Here is a 24546-nt window from a genome sequence, read left to right on the forward strand (position 1 = left end):
ATTTTGAAAAATATTCATGCTTATATAACATTTTCTATATTTAATAGATAGTGTTTTGGACAATTTCTCTCTAATGAGTTGTATTTGAAATGTCATAGAATGTTAATGTGTAATTATTTATTTTAAAATTACATCCAATTAAAAAAACCAAAAATCCGTGCAGTAGTTGTTTTTTTTTTTTAACAAAATAAATAAAAATAAATAAAATACTGACTCAGCGCATGTCTAATAAAATTTCTAAAAGTAGACAGTATTCTTCACAATTTTTATTTTTTTTATTGTCACATCAGTTTGATAGAACTAATGCACAGAATTATTAGATATAATTTTTTTAAACCTTATCTATTTATTTGATGTGTCAAAAAATTTTTAAATAGAGAAAATCAATGTACAGCGCCGGTAGAGATATTCTAATTAAACATGACATGCTCTGGTCCAGGTGTCTTCCAGTGGTCTTCTAGCCTTAGACGAAGTCGTGTCCGTCCCGAACATCTGCAACGTCCTCCCATGCTTTATTTTTAAAGGAAAACTTGAGGAAAAGACTGACCCATTCGGTGACTTTCGCGGTCCCCTTCACTGAACCAACTTGAGAACAAAATGGCAAACGGGTGCGTAAGGCGTGCGAATCTGCCGAACAGTTCGAGCCCAAATCTTGAAGAAAGCTAAAAAGTGCTGTTTGATGAGCCTGCGTAGTATTGGGTGGTTGGTTATAATTTTTATGCTTTTCTTCGTTGCTTTAATTTTTATGCTTTTCTTCATTGCTTTTCATGAAATATTATTTTGTTTGTTTACTTTTTAATCTTTTTTTTTTTTAAAATGTTGTCAATGTGTGATTTTTTCACAAATAAAAGCAGAATATTATCGAATATTTATTTATTCAACCCAGCCCTATGAGATATAGTTTTATCATTGGATTCTTTGTTATAAACTTTTAGATCATTTTGAAATTTAAAATTTAAAATCTTATTTATAATTTATTTTTTCAAATAAAATTTTAGCAATACCACTAAATTTATGTTAGGTCATTTTATTTTTAATTTTCAAATTCCAACAAAAAATGTCGTGTTGTTTAGATGTGAACAACCCTTTATTTATTTGTTTTTCCTTGTACTGATATAATTAATTTTTATCTCAAACCAGGCTTGATTAGGTAGGTATTCCTATAGTTTCATGTTAATTTTATAGAAGCAGAGTAAAAGTAAAATGGTGCAGGAGTCCAACTGAAATGACCAGTAGTCCCTTATCAATGGGCTCTTAATTAGGGACACGCTATTCCTAAAGGTTCTATGTGATAGTCCTTACACTAGTTTTGTTTGTTCAAATCCTTCTTTTTCTTATTAACCCAAGAAAAAGAAAAAGAAAAATCCTTCTTTCTTTTTATAGATGCCTAGAAAGGGTAAATGATGTATCAAATTTTAATTCTAATATTTAATTCTATTAGCTTTTATTCTAAAATTGTAAGAACTTTTTAATAAATTTTATCAGTGATTATTTATTAATTATGATAAATAATATTTTTATTTTTTTATATACTATATTTTTTTATTTTTAAAATTTTGATTTTTTAAAATTTTAATATTAATCGTTACTAATAACAATAACCAATTTATTCCATAAAGTTTAAATTGAACATTTAAATATATTATTTGACAATGACCAAAGCTTTCTTGGTGTGTATGATTCTATACATATATGAAAGGGAGTACATCGCATTGTGTCATTGTGTCAATCTATGGGTACTACATCTTAATTTCCCTGTGCACTATTTTCAACATTTTAGGGAGTTCAAATACTTTAATCGTGAATTGTTTTTTTTGTTTTTTTGGGTGAATACTTTCAAGTTTCGATCTTGAATTTGTGGAAGCTAAAGAACATATATAACACAGGAAAGCTTTGGGCCTCAACCAGTGGGAAAATTTCACATCATCTTGCTAGACTTTTATTTGTTTATTTATTTATTTATTATTATTTTGTTTGTGACTAAGCAATGAATAAATAAACGCTGAGGTTTTTGAAGCCCAAATATAATGTATGTTTAGTTTAGGTGGGAATCCCATTGTTTACACGTGCAGTAAGTGAGAAAGCAAGCTGTCAACAGCTTAAAGCCGATAGCATCAATTCAACAGCCTTCATTATTGACCTTGATGTTCTGTCTGTTGTTGGAGAAAAACTTGTGTCCAAATGATACTATGACATGTATAAATAATTGCCAGGGTAAGCTCACCTTTCTGATTTAATTTTTTATTTATTAAAAAAGTAAATATTTTCATTTAAATAGAAAAGCAGATAAAAGTATCGCCAGATGATTTTCTTATTTTCTATTAAAAAGAGGAATTTAAAAAAAATTAAAATAAAAAGTGTAATTTACAAATCCATTCCAACAATACTTTTTAAATTTATTTTAATTTTCATTAAAAATATATAAAATAATAGGAAATATAAAAATATTTTTTTATTCTACTAATTATCATAAATTGATAATGATGCATAAAAATAATATAATATAATAAATAAAACTAATAAAAAGTCCACTAGAGAAGATTTAACACTTCAAACACTGTTACCAAAAGAAGATAACAATTCTAACTCGTTAAAACTTAAGCTTGGTATATGCCGTGTTAATCTTTGCTACTTCATTTTTTTGTTTTTGTTTTTGTTTTCTGTTTTTATGTCCATATATATATATATATATATATATATTAGAAGAGAAGCAATTTCTTTTTAACATTCTCATTAGAGTTGCAATTTTGTTTTTATTTTTTGAAAGCTGAGCATTTACAGTAACCGTGAATGTATTTATCTTCAATCAAATAGTTTTGCCTGAATTTAATATATATACATACATACATATATATATATATATATATATATTCAAACTACCTTAATGATTCCATTTAATCCGCCAGTATTGTTTTTTAAGAAGAAACAAGAAAGCAAACGACCAGAAGGGCAAAAACAAGTTTAAATGCCAAAGACGTATAAAAACATCAATGTTCTACAGGTCCAATAGGGTATTCATATCGCATAAACGCGTTAAAAATCGAAAAAGGATAAAGATGAAGTGTATATCCACATTGGACCAATAAAGAAGTCAAGTAATTCACCCAAAAAAAAAAAAATAAAAATAGAGAAGTCAGGTAGGCTATACCAAAAATTGCCAAGGGAAGCTCCATTCTCTTCATAACACAGTCCTATCATTTGATCGAAAAAAAAAGAGTAAAAACATATTCATTCTCTCTCAAAGCTTTGAACTCACTAAGCTTTTCTTTCAAGCAAAAATGGCAGAAATTATCCTCTCCAGCGTTGCAGAAGGGATTCTTGGGATGTTGGGTTCTCTTGGTGCTGAAGAGATCAGATTACTGTGGGGTGTGAAGGATGAGCTTGAACAACTTCAGGATACTGTTTCAGCAATCAAAGCTGTACTTCTCGATGCTGAGGAGAAGCAGAACCATAACAATCAAGTCAAAGTTTGGCTTCAGAGCCTTCAAGAAGTTGTTCTTGATGCTGATGACTTGGTGAATGACTTGTCTTATGAAGCTCTGCGAAAGAGTCTGATGCCTGGGAACAACATGGTTAAGCAGGTACGCACTTTCTTTTCCTCCTCCAACCAACTTGGTTTCAGGCATAAAATGGGTCGCAAAATAAAGGATGTAAGGAAGAAACTGGCTGCAATTGGAAATGATAGAATTCACTTGAATTTGGAGGACCATCATGGAGAGACTAAAGTTGTGAATAGACTGAGGGACCATACTCACTTTTTTGTATCCGAGAAAGAAGTAATCGGTAGGGATGATGATAGGATTGAAATCTTAAATCTTTTGTTGGATGCTAAAACCAAGGAGAATTTATCTGTCATCCCCATTGTTGGTATTGGAGGTTTAGGAAAAACCACACTTGCCAAACTTGTTTTCAATGATGAACAAGTCCAAAAACATTTTGACCTTAGATTGTGGGTTTGTGTTTCTGATAATTTTGATGTGAAATCACTTGTTGAAAAGATCATTAAATCTGCAAATGTGGAACTTAATACAAATAAGGAGATGGAACAATTGCAGCAAATTCTTCATGAAAAAATAAATGGCACTATGCGAAAATTAAGAACTAGCGACATCCACTTAGCGACGCTACGGAATAAATGCGTTTAAAAAAATAAAACCGCGACTCTGAGGTCAACGCATCAGTAAAAATACAATAAATTGACAGCGCATCCGAAAAATATCGACATCAAGAAGTCGCTAGAAACAACAACACACGACGCATCCGTTAGGAGTCGCTGAATATTCAGCCCAACAGAGTCGCCTTTAATAGAGTGCGTATATTTTATATGAATTGTATTGTTTAAATGCTACACTAATAAAAAATGTTAATCAATCTGATTTTCTTTCAACTTTAAAAACCGGTGAAAATATTTAAGAAAAATAACAGAGTTGGATTTTTATTTTTTTTCGTTCCCACATTATTGATATCCAGCGATGCATAACAAACTCTATGCATCGCCTGTTAACTTATTAATATTTTTTTTTTGATTTTTTGTAAATATTAATCAGTTGATTTTCTTTCAACTTTAAATAACAAGTAAAAATATTTAAGTAGCATCATAGAGTTTTTTTTTTTCAAAAATATATTCATCAGGCGACACATAGGCATATTGTGCGTCGCCTGATGCCCTCATATTTATTTATTTTTCTTTTTCATAAAATATTAATTAATCTGATTTTCTTTCAACTTTAAAAACCAGTAAAAATATTTAAGAAAAATAACAACGTTGGATTTTTATTTTTTTGGAAAACACATTATTGATATTAGGTGATGCATAATCAACATTCATATTTATTTATTTTTCTTTTTCATAAAATATTAATCAATCTGATTTTCTTTCAACTTTAAAAACTAGTAAAAATATTTAAGAAAAATAACAACGTTGGATTTTTATTTTTTGGGAAAACATATTATTGATATCAGGTGATGCATAATCAACATTATGCGTTGCCTGTTAATTTATTATTTTTTTTTGATTTTTTGTAAATATTAATCAGTTGATATTCTTTCAACTTTAAATAACAAGTGAAAATATTTAAGCAGCATCACAAAGCTTTTTTTTTTTTTCCAAAAAAGATTTGCATCAGACGACGCATAGGTATATTTTGCGTCGCTTGATGCCCTTATATTTATTTATTTTTCTTTTTCATAAAATATTAATCAATTTGATTTTCTTTCAACTTTAAAAACCAGTGAAAATATTTAAGAAAAATAACAGAGCTGGATTGTTATTTTTTTGGTCCGTATATTATTGATATCAGGCAACACATAAACAACTCTATATGTTGCCTTTTAACATATATATTTTTTTTTTTGGAAAATATTAATCAATTAATGTTATTTCAACTTTAAATAAAAAGAGAAAATATTTAAGCAGCTTCACAAAGCTTGTTTTTGTTTTTTTTTTTTTCAAAAATATTTTTATCAGGCGACACATATGCATATTGTGGGTCGCCTGTTCACTATAAATTTATTTATTTTCCTTTTTCATAAAATATTAATCAATCTGATTTCCTTTCAACTTTAAATAACAAGTGAAAATATTTAAGCAGCATCAGAGAGCTTGATTTTTTTTTTTTTTAGTACAAAATATTTGTATCAGGCGACGCATCTTACCCTTTTATTTTATTGAAATTTTTTTTTTGGCTTTCTTAAAATATTAATCAATCTGTTTTACTTTCAACTTCAAATAACCAATAAAAATATTTAAGAATCATAACTATGTTGGTTTTTTTTTTTTTTTGTTTTATTTGCATTATTTGTATAAGGCAATGCACAATATGGTTGTGTGTCGCCTGTTACAATTTAATTTAATTTTTTTGGCTTTTAGAAATATTAATCAATCTGTTTTACTTTCAACTTCACATAACCAGTTAAAATATTTAAGAAGCATAACTGTTCTTGTTTTTGTTTTCTTTGCATTATTTGTATCAGGCGACGCAAAATCGTATTATGCGTCCATTGTTACCCTTTTATTTTATTTTATTTTATTTTTGGTTTTCTAAAAATATTAGTCAATTTGTTCTACTTTCAACTTCAAATAACCAGTTAAAATATTTAAGCACATAACTGTGATGGTTTTTGTTTTTTTTTGCATTATTTGTATCAGGCGACCCTTAAGCATTTTGTGCGTTGCCTGTTCACCTTTTATTTTATTTTGTTTATTTTTTGGTTTTCTAAAAATATTAATCAATCTGTTTTACTTTCAACATCAAATAATCAGTTAAAATATTTAAGCACATAACTGTGATGGTTTTTGTTTTTTTTTTGCATTATTTGTATCAGGCGACGCTAAAGCTTATTGTGCATCGCCTGTTCACCTTTTATTTTTTTTATGTTTAGTTTTTGGTTTTCTAAAAATATAAATCAATCTGTTTTACTTTCAACTTCAAATAACCAGTTAAAATATTAAAGCACACAACTGTGATGGTTTTTGTTTTTTTTTGCATTATTTGTATTAGGCGACTCTCAATCATATTGTGCGTCACCTGTTCACCTTTTGTTTTATTTTTTTTTGTTTTCTAAAAATATTAATCAATCAATTTTACTTTCTACTTCAAATAACCATTTAAAATTTTTAAGCAGCATAACTGTGCTCTTTTTTTTTTTTTTTTTCAATTTGTTTTGCAATATCAGGCGATGCACAAGCATCTTTTTCATTTTGTGTTTCTACTCTTTTAATTATTTTTAATACTGTTTGAATTTTTGTAAAATTGGTATGTTTAAAACCAAAGTTCATGCAAAACAAATATTACCTTATGAGTGATTTTTACAAATTGGTCTACGATATTTTATATGTACAAACAAAAGCTATTAACAAAAGCTAGCTATTTCACTACCATGCATAGATATTCATTGGTTTGAGATACTTGTGATCATCGCTGTTGCCTATTCATCTCTAAATTCGTTGGCATTTTCAGTTTGTAACCAAGTGACACCTTCATACTGAACATGAGAAACTTATGTTAATACATATACAAATAATCATAAATATTAATTATTACATAATAGAAATATGATGAAATCATTAAATTAATAATAATTTACCATTCCTCTTAAGTCCTAGGGAGGAACTTTGCGCCTAATGATATCTTGCATTATCATCATAATATAGTAACCGCATTCCGTAGTGTTTAAATTTGCAAACAGTAAATTATGTGTAATATTAGATATGAATATATACAAGTATTTAAATTAACTAACAACTAATAATGCTAAGTTTATATATAATAATTACCTTAGTATTTTGCCACCGAAGTTTCTTTTCAGATATCTTTCCTTAGTTCCATGCAACGAAGGAACTATTTAGAAATATAAATACTGTATAAGATTATATTGTAGCTTCAAAAGTACAAATCCAATATAAGAACAATTAATTAAAAAAATTAGAGTTATTAACTTACTCGTCGATCAAAGTTTTTAGATCCTTATCAATTATATTCTTATGAGTCTTCAAAGAATAAAAAAACCATGCTATTGCTTTGTATAAATCAACAACACATAACATCCAATGATTCCTAAAAACACCAATAAATATTTTAGTTAATATGATGTTTTTTGAAATTAATATTTTCACAACATAATTCAATTAAAACTAACACGATATTACCTTACCCAGTAGAGAAAGAACCATAGTTGATTATTTCTTGCATCTTGCCATCTACTCAATATATTTATCATCCGTTCATAAGGGTTTGTGTAACACCCCGTCCCGAACCATGTCGGAATTTTTGCACGTTGATCGAGGTTGACTGTTGACCGTTGACCAAGGGGTCAAAAGTTGACTTTTTGACCCAGTTGGAATTCTAGGTTGACTGAGGTACCGTTACGAAGTACACGCTGGCACGAGTTCGTAGACTGGTAGCACGTTGAAATCGGAGCTACGGTTTGAAAGTTTTGAGCAAAACAAGTTGAGGTCCAAACTGTCCAAGGGGTGCCGGAGTTGACTTTTTATTCATGCAAGGTTGAGCGTTGACTCATGCATGGTTGTGAAGTGCTCGTCGATACGAGTCCGTAGACTGGCGGCACGTCCGATTTGGACATGTGGTTTGAAAGTTATGGACCTGTAAAGTTTTTCAAATACTGTATTATTTTAATATTATTTTTAAATGCATAACGATGTGCCACGTGTGACTTACTCAAGGTGACCATGTGTCACCATGGTGAAATGCCACATGTCAACCATGTGTAAAATCAAATTATTTTTATTATTATTTTAAATAATAATATTATTATTAATATTGTTTAATTATTTTTAATTTTATTTATTTTTCTTTTTCTCTTCCTTTTTCTTTTCTTTTTCTTTTTCTTTTTCTTTTCTTTTCCCCACGTGGGAAAAAAAGGCCACAAGGCCCGATCCTGTTCCTCTCCTTCTTCTTCTTCTTCTTCTTTCTTTCTTTCTTTCTCTCCCGTACGTCTCTCTCTCTCCCGTGTTTTTAAATTTCGGCCACCCATACAGTACACGCACCGGCCAGTGACGAGCGGAGGGAGGAGGCGAGCTCAGCCGCCAATTTTCACTGTCACCGGCTGCCGGACGTGCGCCGATCGGGCCGGAGAAGCCGCCGGCCGGCAAAATTTCTCTCTCCTCTTTTCTTGTGTTTTCCGGCCAGCCCAGTCCGAATTAAACCTCCTCGCCCCCTATTTTGGGTCCTCTGAGTCCAAAAATGGCCTCCAATCTCAAAAATTCGAAGCGGTGTGCGAGATACGAGGAATTGAAAACCGGCCGAAACTTTCCGGCCAAATTTCGGCCACCTCCGGCGGAATTGGGGTCGATGGAGACCGGATTTGTGATCCTCATTCCACGAGCTTCGATTCGGTATATCATTCGCCTATTTTGGTTAAAGTTTGTGTTTGACCCCCCGGGTACCAGGTATTATTTATCCGATTAAAATATTAATTTATTTGACTGTCTGTGAATTTTGATCTAGGAGCACCGGTGAGTCGTAGAATTGATCCCGTGGTGGATCATGGGTTAATTGCGTGCTCCAGGTGAGTGACCCACCTTCAAATTGATTTTGGGAATTTAATTGGTGAATATTATGTGAGATTTAAATATTTGGAATTTAATTTCTATGTGCCAAATATTTATTTGATTTATTGTGGAATTATTTGTGAATTTATTGGATTTAAGAAAATGTGCATTTTACAAATTTATGCCATGTGAAATTATTTTATGGTTTTGCGAATTTTGAAATTCTTGTGGTTTTAATATTAAATTGGGCATGATTTGATTTTCAAATATTTCAAAGAAAATATTTGGTTATGTTGGTGATTTCAATTTTTATAAAATATGCCCATGAAATATTATGAGATTTGACTATGATATTTTGAGAAATTATTTATGAAATTGGGAAAATGTGGATATTTGAATTGATGGATTTGGGAGTTGGTGGATTTGAAAATCATGGAATTTATGGTGTTGATTATAAAGAAATTGTGAAGAATTTCCTGGCTCAAGCGGATGGATTATGCCCGCTATGCTTATGAAAAATGTGAAATTTGTTTTATAATTTAAATTTGTGGATTTTATGATTTTTAGATGCACCGTGCACGTACTGGTGTTCTGTTTATATGTGATATGGTTAGTGTGCACACGGTTGTGATTAGCGCGCAGGTGGGTGTGATTAGCGCGCAGGTGATATTATAAGGTTGTCCTGTGGTTGCCATCGGATGAGGGTAGGCCACCCCCCATGGCCGGGACACTAGGTTAGCAGCGGCGCAGTGGGACGCCACGCGACCGTATGCCGGTTTCTTTCTATAACCTCCTGTCTGACGGTACCTTGGGACGCTGGGTACTGTTGGCGCCACTGGTATATAGTGGGTGCATCAAATGATTTTCAAAACTGTATTTTAAAAATAAAATGTTTTAAAGCTGTATTGGAAATTTAAAATATAATTATTACCGTTTCTGGTATTTAATTGATGTCTTGGTTTTTGGGGATTACGAACAAGGGTTTTGTGAAAAGATTTTAAAAGGGGAACTTTTTCAACTGAGAGAATTGTAAGGGTTTTGAGAGAAATTATTTTTTACAATTAATTATTATTTATCTACTTATTACCGTAGTATTATATTGTATAGTAGATAGGGTCACTCACTGAGATGATTAGCATCTCACACTCTTAAATTCCGTTCCTCTAGGTACCAGGTTGTCAGTGTTCTTTCGGAGCGGACTCGATCTTCCTCGCTGTTTTAGTTCGTGCTGTACCCTGTTCTTCTTTTATTGCAGTTGTAATATTTCTTTCACTCTTGTTGTATTTATTTTGCACTGGATTACTGTATTTATTTTGAAGTGCTGCAATTTGTGGATCAATTTATAGTATCGTGGGAGGAATAAGGGGATGTTTTTAGAAGTGTGTTTTCAGTGCAGGTAAATTTTTGGTTAGTCCTACCCTTAGGGGAGGTGCCGCTGGATTTTCCGTTGGAAGGTTCGGTGGTATTTCCCTGGAATCAGGGCTTGTCTAGGGTTCCGGGGAAGGAATTCTGGACGAGTCCTGACAGTTTGGATGACCAACCGAAGCAATAATATCCGGATGAACAAAGCAATAATTCCCTTCAAAGGAGCCCATCAATCCCTCACATAAATGCCTACATAATGCGATTACAAGTAATTATAGTGTTTATAATTAATTAAATTGAAAAATTAGTTATAAACACATCCAAATTTAGTTTACCTTATGTAGAACAAGATGCATTCGGAAGATAATTATTGTATGTAATAAAAATCGTTTATATTGCTCCTCGCTATGCCCAACTGTTGTTCTTCCCCAAAGATCTCTTTTTTCATATTATAAAAACCATAAATGATCGTTATCGACGACCTTGATCCGACGTAGCAACTCTCGGATCGTTGGGGTAACGACTAAGGGATCAATATTATCATCTTGATCATTCTCAACATTTGACCTATTAAAGCTTCCCTACAAATATCAACAAACAACATTTAAAGCAGAACAAAAACAAAATTATTTTAAACTTCATTATTATATACAAAAATAAAATTATTTTAAACTTCATTATTATATATAGCTGCATCGAACAATACCTCCTCAGATGGCAAGATAACAAGATCTCTTGGCCATGCAACAAATGCACCTTTAGCATCACCGACATGTATGATGTCAAATGACAGAATAGGCAAAGGTGCAAATCCATCAATAACGTCATCAACAGTGACCTTATAATTTGCTGCACCTAGCTTCACACCATGACACATATCTATTGGCAGCGAAGGTACCAAAGTGCCACATGCTACTATATGGCCAACATTACCTTATGCAAGATTGCATTTTATACCCTGCAAAGTTAAAAAATAAAAAATAAGAAAATTAATATATGTTCATATGACAATATTCCTTTAACTTAAAGACTCGATCCCATGACCTCATGGCGGTAGGTAGGGCTCTTCAACCATGGGAGCTATATAGATAATAATAACCCACTTAAACATATATATATATATATATATATAATGAAATAATTACCTCAGGATAGATCCGAGGAGCATCAACCGTAAATGTAGATTAGGTCCCATGAGCAGTAACATCATCGACTTGGGTCGCAGGAGCATCAACATCATCGGCTGGGGGGGTCCCTTAAGCAGCAACATCATTGACTTGGGTTCCAGGAGCATCAACATCATCGACTGGGGGGGTCCCTTGAGCAACAACATCATCGAGTTGGGTCCCAGGAGCAGCAACATCATCGGTTAGATGAGTGAGTGACGGAATGTCAATACCACATGCCGATATGAGCGCATCAACTTGGGCAGCACTGCTACTACTTGAATTTCTGATGATCGCCACCAGACCTTTGAGCAGCATCTCATAGACTGCATTGTTTCCACTTCCCTCAGACTTGGTCTGTTTTTGTGAACTCGGCTTAGGAGTATGGAAAAATTTAGTCACCGTCTATCCTTTGCCTCGATCCCTAAGCCTACCTCCATACTCCTCTTTTCCCAAAACTTGTGTGAGGATATCCACTGGAGGTGAAGGCCGAATTTCTCCTTCTGTTGCCTTCTTCTTTAAGTCATTCTACAATATATTTTTTAAATGATTAAATATATCAGTTTAGATAATAATGAACTAAATAATAATATATGCAACAAATATTCATAAAAAATACAATACTCACAATTTTTTCCCCTACATGTTCAGTTTCTTCATTTGTATTTTTTCCATCCTTCCCCATACGTGCCCGTATCCATAGGTCATCTCAGTCTACATAATCTTTGATGCCTCTTTCAAGTTGCTTCAAAAGTTACAAATAAATTAATTTTAATAATGCAAGTGATCAAGTAACAATGACAAAATTAATATGGTTAAATGTAAATAAAAATAAATTGCATACAATGGCTCTTTCTAATCTCGCGTAGCCCATTGCACCCATCCTATGCGGATACTTGTTTAATTGCCGTTTTTCTGAATATTTTTGACTTACTGCCTACAAAAGTTATAAATATACATATTAGAAAACCCAAATAATTTAAGTCACCATAACAAATTTTAATTTTTGTATAAATAATGACAGCGCAATTTAATACAACAGTAACTTGCATTAAATAAAACTATACCTAGAAATTATCCAACAATCTTTGTTGTACAAAATCATCCCACACCTCTTGGCTTATGAATTCATACATTGAGGGTTGTTGCTTCAACTTTTCGGATGTGTCAATATATGGTCGAACAAAATATCTATATAAGTAATTCTTGAATTTTCTCTATTTGTCACAACAATCTTTTAAAGTTACCTTCCTAAAACTATCATATTTACCCGTACATTGCTGCAAAATTAAAATATATATATATATATATATATATATTTAGTAACATTGATTGACAAGTAAATGCAGTAAGTTAGAAATGCAAGTAAAATGCATACAAGCTACAAATGCAAAAAAGGAATTATAAAATCTTCATCAATTAAATATGATTCATAATAAACAATATTTAACAATAATGCACTCCATACCTTTATTGTGCCTATAGGTTATCTTTTAACCTATCTGACACATCTCTTCAATTAGGTATATTAATTGGTATTGTGCTCTTAGCCAACGAGCCCTCCAAATTGTTCAGTCGAATGGCCTTAGAGTTAATAGCATCTCCAACCTAATTATGTTGAGGTTCCAAGCTTTTGTTTCCCTCCAAATACTTCCTAAGGTCTTTCATCGTTGTAGCCCCTCGTTTTCTATGCCTTGGGGATGACGTATTCTGTCTTTCCATATCATTGGATGGTGATCCAGCGCCATCCCCATCTGAGAGGACATGTTCATTAAAAGGATCCATAATTCTACATATAAAAAACATAAACACAAATTAATATTACTAACAATATGAACATAGGGTGTAGTATAATTAATAAACCATTAATAACAATAATAAATGATAAATTCATGTAATTTATTTACCAAGTGATGCAGTAATAGTATCTTCTCTTAACATCTATCCCTTTTAACAGTCATTAACATTTTCAAACACAAAAAGCGACTAAATCACTAATGGATTTTGAGCAGTACAAATGACGTCGTTTTAAGACCCGCAACAGAGCACCCTCTGTGATACACCATCTGTGATACTATTGACATTTCCCATGCAATTTATAAAGGCTGTATCTTGAATTTAAATATATAAACACATAATACAAATATTAGCATATCATTGTGCTTTACATACAATCGAACCCCACTCAATAAATATAGCTATTTTTCCAAACAAAATTTAGCTAACCCATTGTCGACGACAAGACATGATTTTGACAACATAAAACCCCACCAAAATTATAGTAACGAACAAATATTTAAAAAAACAAAAAAAAACCAGCAAACAGAATATTTTTTTAAGCAACACATACACCACCAAACCCCAAAACGGATGAAAAACAGCACACCTTTACAAATCTAGCAATCAAGAGGAACTTCAAGCCACCACAGCAGGCGACGGTGACGGCACGGCAGAAACCCAGCAACCCAATCTCGGCGATGAGATAGAAAAATTCCCAGCCACCCAACCCCGCGATGGCGAAGTACACGACCCACCCAACATGGCGACGGCCACGGCCACGGCGAAAGGGTGAAGTGCTTCCAACCCAACCACCAGAAAGAAGAAGAAACAGAGGAAGAAGGAACTGTGAAATTTAGGAAAGAAACCCATAAAATCCTTCAAACCCTTGAAAGAAACATGAATCCCTAATGAGAGAGTGATCCTTCAAAATCTTCTCATACTTCCTAGATTGCTTCCAACTCTCAAGTATCTGTACTTGGGGTTAATTGTTGAAAAGAAAGCCTATCGAAAAATGTGCTATTTTATTTTTAATATTTTCTGAATATTGGGGAATAAAAAATGGTTATTAAGAACATTTTAGGGGCAAATAAAATTATTTAAAGACACAAACAAAAGAAAAAGTCGAAATACAAAAGAAAAAAAAAGAAATTAGAACGGCCGACTAATAAAGAAGAAAGTATGTCGCCTATAAAAAATTAAAAAACATATAAATTTTAAGTGTTTTGAAAGTTTAAATAGAAACTAAAGTATACTTGAAAGAAAATCAGATTGATTAAAAAAATAAAAAATAAAAAAAATCATTTATGTTGTTTAAATATTTTCACTAGTGATTTGATGCTGAAAGAAAATCAGATTGATTGGAAAAAAAAAATTTTGCTAACCGGCGACGCGGAAATAGATTATGCGTTGCCTATTAAAATATGTAAAAAAAAAAAAAAATTTGTTGTTTAAATATTTTCACTGGTGATTTGATGCTGAAAGAAAATCAAATTGATTAATCAAAAAGAGCACCCAAAAAAAAAAAAAATTACTAACAAGCGACGCATAACAATAGTTATGCTTTTGTGAAAAAAAAAAATGTTCAGTAAATAAGTTGCTTAAATATTTTCACAGGATATTTGATATTGTAAAGAAAATTAGATTGATCGGAAAAAAAAACACAAAAAGAAAATATATATTTTCTAATAGGCAACGCGGAAGCATTATTATACGTCACCTATTACAGATATTTAAAAAAAAAAAAAACATTAGTTTATATTGTTTGAATATTTTCACTGGTAATTTGATGCTGGAAGAAAATCAAATTGATTAAATAGAAAGAGTACACACCAAAAAAAAAAAAAAAACATTTGCTAACAAGTGACGCATAACTATATTTATGCGACACCTGTTACCATGATTTAAAAAAAAATGTTCATTTAATAAGTTGCTTAAATATTTTCACATGATATTTGATGTTGTAAAAAAAATCATATTGATTTAAAAAAAAAATTATATTTGCTAACAGGCGACGCGGAAACATTATTATACGTCGTCTATTACTGATAATTAAAAAAAAAAAACACTAGTTTATATTATTTAAATATTTTCACTGGTGATTTGATGCTGAAAGAAAATCAGATTGATTAAACAGAAAGAGCACACACAAAAAAAAAAAAAAAAAAAAAAGATTTGCTTACAAGCACCTGTTACCATGCTTTGTAAACAAGAAAAAAAAATGTTCAGTTAATAAGTTGCTTAAATATTTTCATAGAATATTTGATGTTGTAAAGAAAATCAAATTGATTAAAAAAAAACAAAAAAAAAAATTGATAAAAGGCGACACGGAAATATGCTTATGCGTCGCCTATTAAAAATATGTAAAAAAAAAAAAAAAAAATTTTTTGTTGTTTAAATATTTTCACTGGTGATTTGATGCTGAAAGAAAATTAGATTGATTAATAAAAAAGAGCACAAAAATATATATATATATATATATATATATATATATATATATATATATTGCTAACAAGTGACGCATAACTATGGTTATGTGTCGCATGTTACCATGATTTTGTAAAAAAAAAAAAAAAAAATATTCAATAAATAAGTTGCTTAAATATTTTCACTGGATATTTGATGTTGTTATGAAAATCAGATTGATTGAAAAAAAATATATATATACATAAGCAGAGAAAATTGAAAACCATTGAATATTTTCTTGAAGTGATAGGATAAACATGCTTGCTAGCAAAAATCCAAGAGATCATGAGTGCTTTCTTTTAATCTTAAAATCATACTACTAGAATCGTCTTGATAAATGACACGATAAATGCATCGTAAAAAATAAACAATAACGTATTCCAATGAGTCGCCTAATATCCTGTTGCGAAATGCAAAGATATTTAGCTACCCATTATCAGAGTCACCTATCTTTGAGTTTTTAGCGACTTAAATAGACATTTAGTCACTCATTATGAGAGTCGCCTATACGTCAATTTTTAACAACACATGTTACTTTTAGCAACGCATTACGTGAGTCGATATTAGAGTTTTTAGCGACAACTATCGACTTTTAGTTACTCATTATCAGAGTCGTTTATATTTCCATTTTTAGAGAGAATATACACTTTTAGCGACACATTATTTGAGTCACCAAATTAGAGTTTTTAGTGATGACTTTTAGCAACTCTTTGTGAGAGTCTCCTTATTTGCGTTTTTAGTGACACTCATTTATTTTAGCGACGCGTTAGATAAGTCACCCATATATGAGTTTTTAGTGACGCATATAAACTTTTAGTGACTTATTATTTCGATCCATTTATAACAAGGTATTTACTAGCGACTATTTCATGTAGAGTCGCCAAATAAATATATTACAAGTGACTTATAAGTAGAGTCGCGTTTTTAGCGACCATGGAAGATTTTAGCGACGTAGTTTTCATTACTTAAAATGACTTTTTATTTATTTTTAGAAAAGTCGCTAAAAATGATATTAGTGACTCTGTTTTAAGCATCGCTAAATTTGTTAGTCGCTAAAGATAGGCAAGTAAAGGTCGCCAAATATGGTAGGCAACCTTGTTTCTTTTTGATGTGTCGCCCATTTGTTTTTTAATTTTTAATTTTGTGAATATTATTAAAATAGTAAAAATATAAAAATAATTAAAATACAAAAAAACTAAAACTAGCTTCATCCAGAATAATTAGAATACAAAAATATAAAATACATATTTTTTAACAACAAATTAATTATCAAATAAATTAAATATTAACTCATTGACATATTTTGATATAATTTGTAAACTATTGTATTTTTTCATAACAAATTTAATATTAATTAAACTTCTATGAATGCATACTCATTGAGATGGAAGTTGACATCCTCTTGTTGACGATATTACACCCTCATACTGCATATGGAAAAATTAAAAAGTTATTAACACTTATGCAAAATAAATAAAATATTAATCATTTTTAAATTTGTAATTTAGTAAATAAAAATTTTAAAAATATTACCATCGTTTTTAAGATTTGATGAGGTGCATTTCTCCTAATTAAAAGTAAAAAACACATAATGAAGTGGATCAAAAAAATAATTAAATGAATAATAATAAATGTTATAAATATTACTTAAAACATAAGTTAATAAATATACGTACCAATTTATTTAAAAGATATTGTTTATTCATATCCCCTTACAGTCATTACAAACATAGCCACTCTCACATTCATCCTCATTATCATTTTCATCGATACTTGGCAACTATATGACAAATGGATTGTGAGCCATCGTAGTATCTTCAAGAACATCTTTTTCAACAAAAGTACGATGTTGTGGTGAAGTTAAAACAACAGACCATCTCAAATCAAATTGATCTTCAACAATACTTGTTGAACTTAGCAAAACAATGTCAAGCAATATCACAAACAAAATTTCTACAAAAGCAAGATTAATAAAATCCAACGAACCTAACCTGCGGTTAAAATGAAAAAAAAAAAAAAAACCCAACCCACCACATGTCTCCACCAACCACAAAGAAAAAAGAAACTCACCTAAACGATGGAGACGAAAAAAGAAGAAACCCAGAAATCACACAACACAGAGAAATCCAGCTTCCCTGCCGACAACAACATAGGCAAATGAAAAATGAAACCCGAAATATCCCACTCTTCAATTCTTTCTTAGATTGCTTTCAAATATAATATCTATTAAATAGTATACTTGATGTAGTTTTAAAAAAGAAAAGGGATTCAAAGACGCGCGTAAAAATTTTAAAACGCATAAAAAATTCTCAAAAAATGGAAAAAACACGCCTTTTCTCTCAATTTAATTTTTTTTTCTTTGATTAATTTTTTAGTTTTCATCTACAAATAAAAACTGAAAATATTTCTTAAAAATGCGAAGCAAAATATTGAAGATTGCTGTTTATTTTTCTGTTTTTCAAGTACACCTTTATTTTTTATAAAATTTGCATGTCTTTTAAAATTTTTATTTTTTTTAATTGAGAAAACAGACGATGCATTCTCTTCAAGAAGGGTCGCCTGCTCTTGAATTGTCGGATCAAGCGACACATTATGGTTGAAAAGCGTCACATGTTCCAATTTTTATATTTTTTTTGTAATCTTTAAATAGTTTTTTAATTGTTGATCTACAAATATATTCATATAGCAATCCAATGAACATAAATTCCATTGATCTAAAAACAAAAAATAGTTTTGTCAATGCTCTTCTCAATTATTCACATATATGTGTATAGACGAGACACAAAATATCTCAACACCTAATTTGAGATAGGGTACCGAATATATAATTCTAATTCAACAAGCATTTATTGACCAATTTATCTACATAAGTATGTTAAATGAGCTTAACTTTCATGTGTTTATGGTCAATGATAGCTTATTGGTTTTTAAAAATTGAAAGTCTATTAAATTGCTTTTTCTTAAAAATAAAAAATAAAAAAAATTGAAGGAACAAGCGACACAATTCCATTAAAATGTGTCGCTTATTTCATGTTTTATTATTATTATTTTTTAATATTGAATTGGTTTTGTTGATTGCTCAGCTCATCTACAAAGTAAAATAAAAACATATTTGCAAAATTAAAAAAATTACTAAAAACAAGTTTCAAATTCAAAAAAAGTTAACAATTGCTTGAGTGAAAAGGCGACGTAGTTGTTGAATATGCATCACCTTTTTATCTATTTGATGACTCTTTGTTAAAAGAATGCATCGCCTAAAACTATATTAAGCTAGTTCTTGTTGTATGACTACATCCAAGTCATTTGGCCTGGTGGTGTGATGATTCCTTCAGAGTGTAAAAGGTCCTGGGTTCAAATTTTTTTTTTTGGTTCTTTTAGTCAATCTAATTTTATTTTAACTACAAATAACCAGTGAAAATATTATAGCAAAATAACTAAGGTGGTTTTAGTGGGTTTTTTTTTTTTTTTTTGTTAAAAGGCGACTCATAATGAAGATTGTGCGTCGCTTGTTCTCCTTTTTTCTTTTTCTTTTTGGTTCTTTTAGTCAATCTAATTTTATTTCAACTACAAATAATCAATGAAAATATCAGAGCAACATAACTAAGCTGTTTTTTTTTTTTTTTAATTTTGTTAACAAGCAACGTAAAATAAAGATTGTGCATCGCCTGTTCTCCTTTTTTCTTTTTTTTTGGATTCTTTTAGTCAATCTAATTTTATTTCAACTACAAATAACCAGTAAAAATATTAGAGCAACATATTTGAGTTTTTTTTTTTTTTTTTTTTTTTGGTTAACAGGCGACGCACGATGAAGATTGTGCATCACCTGTTCTCCTTTTTTTTTTTTTTTTTTGTTCTTTTAGTCAATCTAATTTTATTTCAACTACAAATAACCAGTGAAAATATTACAGCAACATAGGTAAGCTGATTTTTTTTTTTAAAAATTTTGTTAACAGGCCTGTTCTCTCTCTTCTTCTTTTTTTCTTTCAGTTCTTTTAGTCAATGTAATTTTATTTCAACTACAAATAACTAGTGAAAATATTAAAGTAACATAACTGAGCTGGTTTTTTTTTTTTTTTTAAATTTTGTTAACAAGCAATGCACAATCAAGATTGTGCGTCACCCGTTCTTCTTTTTTTTTTGTGGTTCTTTTAGTCAATCTAATTTTATTTCAGCAACAAACAACTTGCGAAAATATTAGAACAACATAACTGAGCTCTTTTTTTTTTTTTTCCCTTAGATATTGGTACATGATGCACAATGTGCGTCACCTATTACTAGAGTATCCTATTGGTAACTAGAGACGCACAATGTGGGTCACCTATACCAAAATCTTAAAAATAAAAAATAAAAAAAAACCTAGCTCAGTTATGTTACTCTAATATTTTCACTGGTTATTTGTAGTTGAAATAAAATTATATTAACTAAAAGAACAAAAAACAAAAGGAGAATAGGTGATGCACAATCTTCATTGTGCGTCGCCTGTTAACGAGCTCATTTATGTTATTCTAATATTTTCACTGATTATTTGTAGTTGAAATAAAATTAGATTGACTAAAAGAATAAAAAAAAAAAGAAGGAGAACAGGCGATGCACAATCTTCATTGTGCATCGCCTGTTACCAAAATCTTAAAAAAAAAAAAAAAAAAAACCCAGCTCATTTATGTTGTTCTAATATTTTCACTAAGTATTTGTGGTTGAAATAAAATTAGATTGACTAAAAAAAAAAAAAGAAAGAAAGAGAACAGGCGACACACAATCTTCATTGTTCGTCACCTGTTCACCCTTTTTTTTTTTTTTTGTTCTTTTAGTCAATCTAATTTTATTTCAACTACAAATAACCAGTGAAAATATTAGAACAACATAACTGAACTGCTTTTTCTTTCTTTTCTTTTTTTTTAAGATATTGGTAACTGGTGACGCACAATGTGCATCACCTATTACTAATTGAAGATGCACAATGTGGGTCGTCTATTACCAAAATCTTAAAAAAATAAAAACAATAAATAAAAAAATAGCTCAATTATGTCGCTCTAATATTTTCGCTAGTTATTTATAGTTCAAATAAAATTAGATTGACTAAAAGAACCAAAAAAAAAAAAAAAAAGGAGAACAGGCGATGCATAATCTTGATTGTGTGTCGTCTATTACCAAAATCTTAAAAAAAAAAAAAAAACCAGCTCAGTTATGTTGCTCTAATATTTTTACTGGTTTTTTGTAGTTGAAATAAAATTAGATTGATTAAATAAGCAAAAAAAAAAAAAAAAAAAAGAACATGCGACACATAAAGGAAACTATGGGTCTCCTATTACCTATATTTAAAAAAAAAAAACAACTCATTTATGTTGCTTCAGTTATATTATTCTAATATTTTTACTAATTATTTGAAGTTGAAATAACATTAGATTCATTAAAAGAACCACAAAAAAAAAAAGAACAGGCGACGCGTAAAGAAGACTGTGCGTTGCCTGTTACTTATATTTTTTTTAAAAAAAAAAAAAAGAAACCAGTTCAATTATGTTGCTTAAATATTTTCACTGGTTATTTGACGTTTTCAAGAAAATGAAGTTGATTTAAAAAGAAAAAAGAAAAAAGGGGAACGGGCAACTTGGAATGATTTTTGTGTGTCGCCTGTTACCAATATCTTTAAAATATATATATATATATATACTATTTAAGAGATTTGCAAGAATAAACTGTACATGAAAAATTATATAATTGAATAACAACTTCGTATAATTAGATTTTGTTATTATGTAAAAATAGATAAGTTGATGGTTAATCATTTTTCATAAGTCTAGCATTTAAACAATATAATTCAGATAAAATATACGCACAGTATTAAAAGCGACTCTGTTCAGCCGCATATTCAGCGACTCTTAACGAATGTGTCGCGTGTTGTTGTTTTTAACGACCGTTTGACATCGACTGTTTTGGGATGCGTCGTTAATTTATTAAATTTTTATTGATGCATTATCCTTAAAGTCGCAGTTTTATTTTTTCAAATGCGTTTGTTTCATAGCGTCGCTAAGTGAGTGTCGCTAGATATCAATTTTCGCGTAGTACCGATTTGAACTGTTTATTATACGTTAGTTAAAACTAGTAATTTAGGACTAAAATGATAATTAATTTCCCATCTAAATATGAAATACAACATTATATGGACATGAAATAAATATTGAAATCAAAACTAGCATATTCATATATATATATATATATATATATAATGGATTTATATCAAATTAAGCTTAGACAATACAAGTTCCAAATAAAGACATTCTCGCAGCCAAGAATGCATGGTACATAATTATGAGATAGCATCAAATATGGGAATGTAAATGAGCCAATCTAGTACAGAAAATGAGAGGAGAGAGCCAGCCATTTGCATGGTAGGATTAATCAAGTTCCATAATTAGATAATTGGATAGGAAGCCGCGGAGGCAATGCCACAATGACCTTCAGGTTGACCAGCTTCTCTCTGAAGTTTCATATAGCCTGATTCACCCCATGATGTTCCCCAAGAGTTCCTGACCAGCCAGTATTTCATTCCATCTTCATCACTATACCCATACCCTATCAATGTCACAGCATGGTTCATACGTTCTCCACACCCTCCAGTAAACACACCGCTCTCATAAAATCGAAATTCGTCTCCAACAGCAATGCCAACAGAGACAGGTTGCTGATTTACGGCCTTGCGTAAATCCTCCTCGTCATTCTGAGTAACATCTTCATAGCCAGAGATCGTTGCAGTTTTCTCTCTTGCTTTCTGAGAGTCACAATCTCCATCCCTTCCCTGGTATGGGTAATCCTCTTCGCTGCTTATACCTCCGTTCCCTTTTATATATTCGAACGCTGTATCCATCATACCGCCATTGCAACCTTCATTCTTCTTGTCACAGTCAACCAGTTGCTGCTCGGACAATGAAACCAGCTTGCCAGTTTTGATTTTGGTAATGCCTTCAATCGCTGCCACGACCGAAAATGCCCAGCAACATCCTGTAATATATATCATTCGTTAATAGAAATGACCCCCTTGGCACTCAACATATCAGCATGTTTTCACAACATGTATCAACATATCATACCTAACTTTAAATATATACAAATATATATAAAAACATATATACATGCGTTGACGCTTATATATATATATATATGTACTCTTTTTTTTTAACTTACCACATTCACGTTGGTTCTTTATCTCATTCACAGCTCCTTGCTCCCTCCAGTCAACGGTATCTGAAACATCGGTGAGATTTGCATACCTGAAAGATTTAGTTCCGGCCGATGACTTGGGGAAGTGGGTAGGCCTGAATCCAGTATAATATGTGAGGAATTCTTGGGACGTCAAGTCAGCAAACACATTATCGATGCCCAATTTGTAGGTGCGATTGCCTTTGTTGTTGAACTTTTCGACGAAATCAGCATTGTCCCGAAATATCTTGAAACGCTTTTCCTTCTCAGCATCGTCTGCATAGGTGCGTCCGTACTTTTGTGCCCATTGCTCATGCAGGTTCTTGACGGTAACTTCATCATGCAATGTGCGGGAACTGGCTTGGGATGCCCAATTCCCCAATACCATGAAAATGGCGATGACCACCAATGTTGTGAAACCCATTTGATTGACTCTATAGCTACAACTGATGAAGAGGGATAAAATATTACTAAAGTTGCAATTGGAAAGCTGTGAAGAAACAAGCACACTAATCTTGGGTATATATAGGAGGAAAGCGAGCACAAATTTCCAATCACAAGAGGTGAAGAATTAAAATTATGAAATACTTTCTAACGATGGCGTGAGATATGGGGTAGAAATTAGAATAATTTAAATTATTAACGAGAATAATCATGCCTCCATTCATGCTGAACGATATGGGTTTTTCATATACTGATTATGTTTGCTTTTGTGTGTGCTTGTGGAATATCGATCGAAGGAGTAAACTGCACTCCAAGAGGTTGTGTGGGTAGCCAGCACGTTAACTGAGAAATATGGGGGATTTTAAATATGCCGTCAAATTTGGGCAATTTATGAGCTAGCTATATGTTATAACTGTGCAGTTTACTGGAGTTTCTGCGTGACTGGTGCTGGAATTAAGTCAGCAGCGTATCCCTAATGAGAACGCAAAGACTGCAGTCGATCGCCTACAAACTTGTAAAAGGCTAACCCAAGTTCTGTGCAAGCTTTAATTATATCTTTCATGCTAAAATATTAATTAGCGTTTAATTATCAATGCATATGGGTTTTGCTCATTTTGTGTAAGGTTTAATATTTTTATGAATTCTCATTTATTTGGACCAACTAAAGCGAATTCATATGTAATATCTATATTTCATTCACCACGTTAAAACTTTTATAATATTTTAAATTGAAAAATACTCAGTGACATACAAAGAAGTTTATATTTTATCACAGCATTTTTTTTTTTTTTTTGGGTGCAAGGAAAGTCTGTTGACCGAATGTCAAGTTTTTTTTTTTTTTTTCCACTGGCATACTTATAATTTCCTAAAATAAAATAAAAAGAAATTGTAAAAAGTATTAACATGGAGGGACTATTTTGCAATGTACCAAAATTATGGGTGGATATAGTTTTAAAGGTTGTGAATCTAGAATCATTTTCGGAATAAGGCCTAGCCAGCTAGAGTTGTGCAAGTACTTATGCCCAATTAGTAGTTTGTGAGTAGGTGGAATTGGAAATTGGAATGAGAAGAAATTTCTGTGGCCAAATTTAAAAGCTTTTAAGCATATAATATATTAATTGTATG

The 24546-nt window shown here is 31.0% G+C and overlaps 2 protein-coding genes across 2 annotated transcripts in view; one reads left to right on the plus strand and one right to left on the minus strand.

Annotated features, from left to right (window-relative positions):
* Positions 1–438: 438 nt before the first annotated feature.
* LOC125422590 (putative disease resistance protein RGA4) overlaps positions 439–24546 on the plus strand; it is a 47718-nt gene continuing 23610 nt past the window's right edge. The window contains exon 1 of the mRNA XM_060814948.1: positions 439–4078. Within this exon, the coding sequence (XP_060670931.1) occupies positions 3279–4078 (800 nt within the window). The 5' untranslated portion in view covers positions 439–3278. The remainder of the gene's footprint in view (positions 4079–24546) is intronic.
* On the minus strand, positions 21987–23465 carry LOC132800467 (ervatamin-B-like). The gene is made up of 2 exons (XM_060814175.1): positions 22963–23465; positions 21987–22779 (listed from the first exon to the last, which is right to left on the minus strand). The coding sequence occupies exons 1-2, from the start codon at positions 23399–23401 to the stop codon at positions 22193–22195; spliced, it is 1026 nt and encodes a 341-aa protein (XP_060670158.1). The 5' UTR covers positions 23402–23465; the 3' UTR covers positions 21987–22192.

Source organism: Ziziphus jujuba, chromosome 2 (genome assembly GCF_031755915.1).
Source record: "Ziziphus jujuba cultivar Dongzao chromosome 2, ASM3175591v1".
NCBI lineage: Eukaryota > Viridiplantae > Streptophyta > Magnoliopsida > Rosales > Rhamnaceae > Ziziphus > Ziziphus jujuba.

What these genes read in the sequence shown, in the direction of transcription:
- LOC132800467 (XM_060814175.1), bottom strand. Translation starts at nt 23,401, where the DNA reads ATGGGTTTCACAACATTGGTGGTCATCGCCATTTTCATGGTATTGGGG. An exon ending in AAAGAACCAACGTGAATGTG is followed by an intron (nt 22,780 to 22,962) that starts GTAAGTTAAAAA and finishes TATATATTACAG; the next exon opens with GATGTTGCTGGGCATTTTCG.